The following is an 8,512-nucleotide window of genomic DNA, read 5'->3' on the forward strand; positions in this document are numbered from 1 at the left end:
AAGTCAAAGGCAAGAGTGTGACCCACTGATCCATAATTAATGGTTTAAGTTATTGACTCTTCTAGACAAAGTCATGGTCAACCCCAAAGTGTCAAATACGAGGCATGTTTTGACAATCCCTTTTCAGTATTTTGCACTGTTGAGGTTAAAGCTGAGGCCACTCACTGCAACAGATTTCAGCTTTATTCTGAATTTAGATGCGTGATACTGGATCTGAGAGTGATTGATGCAGACCTGATGTGGAAAAATATTCCAATCCCCCAGTGCAGTGAGCACTATAATTCACGGATAATAGAGAAATTTTTTGAGAGAAAAAATAGATTTGCTGTCAAAAATCATTACTTTGTGAAGAGCAAGTGACTTTTTTTATATAAATATGTTTAGGAAGTCATGATGATTTGGGGCACATTCAATTCAAGGATGCTAAAAGTTGTAATTTAGAAAACAAAATGTATGAAAATCAGTTTATGGTTTGAAACCCTCACAGGGAGCACAATCTCAATGCAATAAAACTCTCTCTAAAGCAATTGTAAAAAATTGTTCCTGCTATTGAGTTGATAGATAGCAAACTGAAAAGATAATATTGTCTCCAAAATAAATGAGTTCTTAGCCTTTTGTAAAACAGAAATCAGAAATGTACTTGTTAGCTGCTCTTGAATTACTGAATGAAAGTTATTTGCATTACAAAACTTACCACACAATGTCATGGGACTCTGTACATATTGTTTTATTTCTGCAGTTCTCGGTTTTGGTCCAAACTGGCAAACCAAATGCCAATATTTAATAAACAGTTAAAGTTACTCATATTCATTTTTATGTATGTATTTTCTCCCCTGATGAAACACGGGAACAGGCGTAGTTTATTTAACTCCTCAATTCTGCTCTACCATTCAATCAGACCATAGCAGCTCAGTCTCAATTTGCCTGTCTCTTATCCATATCCCCTGATACGCTTACTTTATCAAACCATTATCTTTGAAGTCACAATCTTCAAAGCTTTGTGAAGGATTGACCTTGCTAAAAGAGCAGAGAAACAACTTTGCTCCCAGGCGTTTGCCACAGGGACAATTCAACCGTTGCCAAGAACTGCACAGGAGTTAAATCAAGACTCTTCCATTGATTTTTGCTTGAGGTTACCAAAGTGTGGACGTACATTCCTGTCTCACTTCCCTGTTTTGTATATCCCTCTAACAAAATGTTATAGAATTAAACAGTCTTGAGGAGCTGAGATGCTGCATTTTGTTCATGGAAAGCAGCACCTGGCCCATTGGAACTTTGCTGGCTAATTCTTTGTTTTTGGAATTTTGTTTACATTCTTAACACAGCTTAAAAATCCAATGCAAATGAAGTGAAAAGTCCAGTTCAGCCTATTACAAGTATACTTTTATATACAGTGATAAAACAAATCAGCTTTGGAGTCCTGAAATTTGAGCAGAGATGTACCTTGGCTGCATAATGAAAAGTTACCCCTTAAACCTGACTGCTTCCCAGTGCTAAATTGCATTTCTCTTGGACTGAGTACCTATCTTTCAGACCCTATTCCTGTTCTGCTTGCAACCCTTCAGCAAGGCTGCCTAGTGCTGACTGTAAACTTGTGTTCAAGAGGCTAGGGCTGGAGTCGGGGGTGGTACCGACTTTTACGGTTAACCAAATCCTATGGGAGAATTGGGGTAGTGCCTGGCAACAGTGGCACAGGTTAAATGGAGAACTCTGAGGCACCAATCCAGATGACTGGAGCAGGCTTTGAGGAGCTGACTGGTCTACTTGTGTTCCTACGTTTTTATATCTGATAATTCCATTGACCTCAATCTTAGTGATGGAAACCAAAACTCCACTGAAGTTTTTTTTTAAGAGTGTAACATTTGCATTTGTATATATTGCACATATTTAACCATGATTGTTTCTATTTCAGGGTGTTACGCTGAGAAGACAGAGTGAGCCAAGCTGCCTGGACTCTCTTTTCAGTTGTCAGAGACTCTACGTTGTTTATTTATTTTTCCCCGGGGGGGTGGGTGGGTGGGGGGCTGGGGGCCTTGGGCATTCAGCAAACGGGGCCCCTCAGCTGAACAACTCCCGCTGTGCGGACAGGAATGACTGGTGTCCGTGATAACCGCTACAGTGCTGTATCCTCAGAAGAAGACGGGTTGAGGTTGTCAACCATGCCAGGGATCAACGGCTATGGCAATGGGAAGATCCACACCAGGAGGAAGTGCCGCAGTCGCTTTGTGAAGAAGAATGGCCAGTGCAATGTCCAGTTTGCGAATATGAGCGACAAGCCCCAGCGGTACATTGCTGACATCTTCACCACGTGCGTGGATGTCCGCTGGCGCTACATGCTGCTGATCTTTTCACTAGCCTTTGTCATCTCATGGTTGGCTTTTGGCCTGGCCTTCTGGCTCATTGCGCTAATACACGGTGACCTCGAGAACCCTGCTGGTGACGACACTTTCATGCCCTGCGTTTTGCAGGTGAATGGATTCATCGCTGCCTTCCTTTTTTCCATTGAAACCCAGACAACTATCGGGTACGGTTTCCGCTGTGTGACGGAAGAGTGTCCATTGGCGATCTTCTTGGTGGTCTTCCAGTCCATCGTAGGTTGCATCATAGACTCGTTCATGATTGGTGCCATAATGGCTAAGATGGCACGGCCGAAGAAACGAGCCCAGACGTTACTTTTTAGCCATAATGCGGTTATAGCCATGAGGGATGGTAAACTCTCTCTTATGTGGCGGGTTGGAAATCTGAGGAAAAGTCACATAGTGGAAGCCCATGTCCGGGCTCAGTTAATCAAGCCACGGATCACTGAGGAAGGAGAATATATACCCCTTGACCAGATTGACATTGACGTGGGTTTTGATAAAGGATATGATCGTATATTCTTAGTTTCCCCAATAACTATTCTCCATGAGATTGATGAGGAAAGTCCACTGTATGGTATTAGTAAGCAGGACCTGGAGATGGCAGATTTTGAAATAGTGGTAATCCTTGAAGGAATGGTGGAAGCTACGGCGATGACCACACAAGCTCGCAGCTCCTATTTGGCCAGTGAGATTCTATGGGGCCAGCGATTTGAACCAGTGCTGTTTGAGGAGAAGGACCAGTATAAAGTGGACTATTCACATTTCCATAAAACCTATGAGGTGCCCACAACCCCTCGATGCAGTGCCAAGGAACTGATGGAAAGCAAGTTCCTCGTTCCCAGCACAAACTCCTTCTGCTATGAGAATGAGTTGGCTTTCATGAGCCGAGATGAGGATGACGAGGGTGATGATGATGACAGTAGGGTCTTGGATGACCCAAGCCCAAACAGCAGTCGACATGAATTTGACCGATTACAGGCAACTTTAGCGTTGGATCAAAGGTCTTACAGAAGAGAGTCTGAGATATGACCTTTGACTGTTATAATGACCTTTTTTTTTCTCAAATGTAAGGAATGGGCTACCAATCATCACGAGTGCCATAAAGGATTTTAAAGCTTGCATAGAATTAGGAATTTGATTGTAATGGTGGAGGGAATTCTCACATATGAAGTCTATCTGAATGGTAAATGAGTTAACATTCAATGTGAGTAAAGATAGAATTATTACTGTCGTGCTTTTTAGAAGATTATGTAACATTGATAATTACCTTCCAATGGATTAAGACTTAAATGTAGAAGGTCAAGGAATTGGTTCGAGGAAGACATTGGATCCAGTGTTGTTGGTGATGTGTGCAACAATGAGCTTTCAGAAGAATAGAACTAGAACAAAATCATGTTTAGACTTGCAAATAGGCAATTTCAACTTGTCAGATCAGATTTAATACTCCTTCAGGGGTTTCTGTTTTCACTGTTTTGACACTTTCCTTTGAAAGAAGGTATCTTTGTACCAGCTGGCAAATGAACAGAGAGCAGAGATGGAAACTAAACCCTGCATCGATTCAGCCACAGAGTGCACATGGTTGTATGTCAGCAAGCGCAATTACCTGTGCACTTCACTGGTATGCAGAGCTAGACATTGGATGAGGTGAAAATTGCGCAAAGCTCCTGAGGCATACAAAAGAATATGTCATCGCGCTCGAGGTGTCACATCAATGTCAGTCAAGCAGAATACATTTTTGTAAAAAATAAAGTTCTTTATCTTTAAATACAAAATGCTTCACAAAATTATACTATTGTACAGACCCAGCCAGACTGAGTGCTATTATATATAATGTATATGCCTAGCTAAGGAGAGTGCTGATCCCATATATTTTATATATAGATACATGCATATGCACACACACACACACATACATATGCAATATGTACACTGTACAGTTGGGAGGATTAGTGTTCTACACTGTATAGACTTAGCCTGGCTGAGTGCTATGGTTAATTACTATCAGGGGGTAATTGAAGGGGAAGGAATACCTGGAGGGATAGCATTTTTCCACGTTAAGATGGAACTAAAAGGAATTCAGCAAGGAACAACTCCCAATGTGCAGCATCAGTGGATGGGAGCTGAGGGTGGAATATTGGCCATTCACTGTCATAGCTTTAAGTCTACATTCCCCTCTAACAAGGCCCTGTTCTGCGTATGGGGGAAACCACAGAATTACTCCTGTGATGTTCAGGCTAGAATTTTGATTGGTAATTGTTTTTTTACAAAAGTACCAAATTGCTTGGAACCACCCAGAGTGAGGTGCTCCACGCCTGCCAGGCTGCTTCAGTGAGTCCACCAGTGAGGTGTGCACCTTCACAACCAAGAACAACTTCATAAAGAGTCAAGATGACCGTGATTTCAGAGATGAGTCACGAGTATTGTGCTCTGCAAATCCACACCATCAGCTGGAAGTATAAGTTTCCCAACTAATATTACACTGAGGTCCAACAGAACAGTCTGAAGTTCTGATTCCCACCAATTTCTTTTAATTGTCTTCAAGATTTAGGCAAGGTTGACATCTAATGCCTATCCCTTACCATTTGTGAAGATAGGATGAGCCGCCTTCTTTTATTGCTGCAGTCCATGTGGTGAAGACTTTCCCACAGGGCCAAGGCTCCTGCTGAATCACTTCAGAATGCTGTAGGCCTTATCGTAAAAACCATTAACTGAAAATTCAGGTGAACAATGCGTAGATGAGCGAGTACTTTAAACTAAGGTGCTGTTTCCCACCAGGACTTTCCTACCCCTTTGAGGTTTTTGTTGATTTTAGTGCACTCTTTAGCATTTGCAATGCCTTCTGGGAAGGCACAGTCTTTGACACCTGTTGTGTGAAATCCTTGTACCTACTATAGGGGTGTGATACCACTGGGATGTTTGTGGCTTGTCTCACACTAGGTAACCATGGTGACAGCATCATCAGCTTCTCTGCTGCAGCCTTGCACCTGTAAGACTGAATTAATTGCTTTAACTATCTTCGATTGTGCAAACCAATCTTCTTGTTTTGGACGTAGCTAATCAGCTTAACCTTGCAGTCCCGTTATTTTGACTTTCCTCCTTTTCTCAATTTTTGCGATATGTCTCAGCATAGAAGCTTGTGATTAAAAAAGGTATTTCTCTTAAAGGGATAAGGTGAACTTTGACCTCTGTAGAAGTCTTCCTCTTCACCCAGATTGTAAATGTAAAGAATGACTCTGGGTTCTGTTTTATTTTATTGGGTGATCAAAGAATTTATTAAATTAAAGAATTCTAATACAAATTGACATTTGTCTTTTTTTCAGAAGTACTAAACCATCAAATGGCGGAAGAGATGATTTGTTAAAGTTCTCATAAATGCCCATTGAATAATACTGTGCATGACACAGATGGAAAAGGCCATAATCATAGTTCAACCAAGTAAAAAGACTTTCAGATTGGTTCATAGGGTCATACAGCGTGAAAGCATTCCCTTCAGTCCAACCAGTCCAAGTCGAACATAATCCCAAACTAAATTTGTTTCCACCTCCCTGCTCCTGGCTCACATCCCTCCACATTGTAATTGTACCCACATCCACTACTTCCTCAGGAAGTTCATTCCACACACGAACCACCCTCTGTGTAAAAAAAAAGCCTTCATGTCTTTTTTAAATCTCTCTCCTCTTAAAAATGTACCCTCTTGTCTTGAAATCCCCCATCCTAGGGAAAAGATAATTACCATTAACACTATGTATACCCCTCATTATTTTATAAACATTATAAAGTTACCTTTGAACCTCCTTCATCTACTGGAAAATCCAATTGTTTCTTTTAAATGTTCCTCCAACTTGTGCTTGACTACCACACCCTCAAGTTCATGGGAGATTATACAGAGCTTCCAAATCTTTCTCTAGATTTCATCAAACGTAGCACAAATGGAGGTACTTTCCACCAAATGCGAACACACAATCTTGAAAAATATGTAAGTGTGAGGAATGTTGAATAATCAATTGCAAATAATTTGCATTGATATAGGACCCTTGTTAGCCTCAGGATTTCCCAGAATTTTTTACAGTCGAATCACATTTCAAATATAGTCATAGAGATAAACAGCACAGAAACAGACACTTCAGTCCAACCCATCCATGCTGACCAGATATCCTAAATAAATCTAGTCCCATTTGGCAGCATTTGACCCAAAACCCTCTAAACCTTTTCTACTTATAGGTGCCTTTTAAATGTTGCAATTGTACCAGCCTCCACTACTGCCTGTGGCAGCTTATTTGAATGCAACTCACAGAATTGGGACTGGATGGGAATATAGGAGGTATGGTTAGTAAGTTTGGGGATAACGCCAAAATTAGTGGTATAGTGGACAGTGAAGAAGGTTATTTAAGATTACAAAGAGATTTTGATCAATTGAGTCAATAAGCTGAGGAGTGGCAGATGGAGTTTAATTTGTATAAATGTGAGGGATTGTGTTTTGGCAAAAGCAAACAAGGGGTATATTTCAAAGTGAGAGGAGAAAGTTTTAAAAAGGACATGCAGGGCAATCTTTTTACACAGAGAGTGGTTCGTGTGTGAAATGGAGTGCCAGGGAAAGTGGTGGATGCAGGTACAGTTATAACATTTAAAAGACACGAGTGGGAAAGGTTTGGGTGGATATGGCTATAAGTAGGCAAGTGGGACTCGTGTAGTTTGGGATCATGGTTGGCGTGGTATAGTTGCACTGAAGGGTCTGTTTCCATGCTGTATGACTCTATGAATCTAAATGAAAAACACGAGCAATGTGAGATAGGAAAACAAGAAGGTATTCGATGATAGGGATCAGTACACCCTGGGAAAACATAACAACCCAAAACCAAAGTAGTAATCCACATGGGCTTTCAAATTACCAGCAGTTCAACTTTGACTGTTACAGGATTATTTTCCTTTAATAATAAATTACTCACAATTAGGAAAAATAGTTTAATCTAATTGCTACATCATTCACTTCAAACTGGTTAACAGCTACACTAAAGTAACTCATGGTAACTGGACTTCCGTCACCTTCATACTTATTTTGTGCAAAATGTCAATAGCCCAAAACCTAACAATCTGTGGGCCCCTAGACAGAGGAGCTAAGAGCAGGAGTAGGCCATTCAACCCTTCCAGCCTGCTCCACCATTCAGTAAGATCATGATTAATCCTCTATCACAAAACTGTATTCCCGTTTACGCTCTATATTCCTCGATGATTTTAATATCGCAAAATTCACATTTTCTTTCTTGAATATACTCAGTGACCCAACTTCCACAGTGTTCTACGACAGCAAATTCCACAGGTTGGCCACCCTTAGAGGAAAGGAATCCTTCCTCATCTCAGTCCTAAATGGCCTACCCCACATCCTGAGACTTTGACCCCTGGTTCTAGACTCACCCACTACAGAAAACCTCTTGCCTGCATCTAAACTGTTCAGACCTGTTGTAATTTTATACATTTCAAGCAGGTCCCCTCTCACCCTTCTAAAATCTGGTGAATACAAGCCCAGTCAAACTAACCTCTCCTTGTATGAATGTCCTGCTATTCCTGGTATCCTCCTAGGAAACCTTTGCTGCAATCCCTCCATGACATGGGCGGTACGGTGGCACAGTGGTTAGCACTGCTGCCTCACAGCACCAGAGACCCGGGTTCAATTCCTGCCTCAGGCGACTGACTGTGTGGAGTTCACACGTTCTCCCCGTGTCTGCATGGGTTTCCTCCGGATGCTCCGGTTTCCTCCCACAGTCCAAAGATGTGCGGGTCAGGTGAATTGGCCACGCTAAATTGCCCGTAGTGTTAGGTAAGAGGTAAATGCAGGGGTATGGGTGGGTTGAGCTTCGGCGGGTCGGTGTGGACTTGTTAGGCTGCAGGGCCTGTTTCCACACTGTAAGTAATCTAATCTAATCAGTCATATATATCCTCTGTTATGTAAGGAGAATGTAACTACACACACTACTCCAGAAGCAGTCTTGCCAACGTCCTGTATAACTGCAGTAAGGCATCCCTATTTCTAAACTCAAATTCTTCTGGAATGAAAGCCAACAAACCATTTACCTGCCTCGGTGCTTGCTGCACTGTCTTTGCTTCCATTGACTGGTGTACAAAGAGACCTACATTCCTTTGCACATCCACATTTC

The 8,512-nt window shown here is 41.7% G+C and overlaps 1 protein-coding gene across 1 annotated transcript; it reads left to right on the forward strand.

Annotated features, from left to right (window-relative positions):
- The first annotated feature begins 2,069 nt into the window (after positions 1-2,069).
- kcnj12a (potassium inwardly rectifying channel subfamily J member 12a) lies at positions 2,070-3,485 on the forward strand. Its single transcript, XM_060840312.1, has one exon. It carries the CDS (start codon positions 2,091-2,093, stop codon positions 3,387-3,389), a length of 1,299 nt encoding a protein of 432 aa, XP_060696295.1. The 5' UTR covers positions 2,070-2,090; the 3' UTR covers positions 3,390-3,485.
- Positions 3,486-8,512: the final 5,027 nt, after the last annotated feature.

The sequence above is a fragment of the Hemiscyllium ocellatum genome, chromosome 20, assembly GCF_020745735.1.
Source record: "Hemiscyllium ocellatum isolate sHemOce1 chromosome 20, sHemOce1.pat.X.cur, whole genome shotgun sequence".
Lineage (NCBI taxonomy): Eukaryota > Metazoa > Chordata > Chondrichthyes > Orectolobiformes > Hemiscylliidae > Hemiscyllium > Hemiscyllium ocellatum.

Excerpts from the sequence above, each read along its gene's own strand:
- kcnj12a (XM_060840312.1), top strand. The coding sequence starts at position 2,091 with ATGACTGGTGTCCGTGATAACCGCTACAGTGCTGTATCCTCAGAAGAA.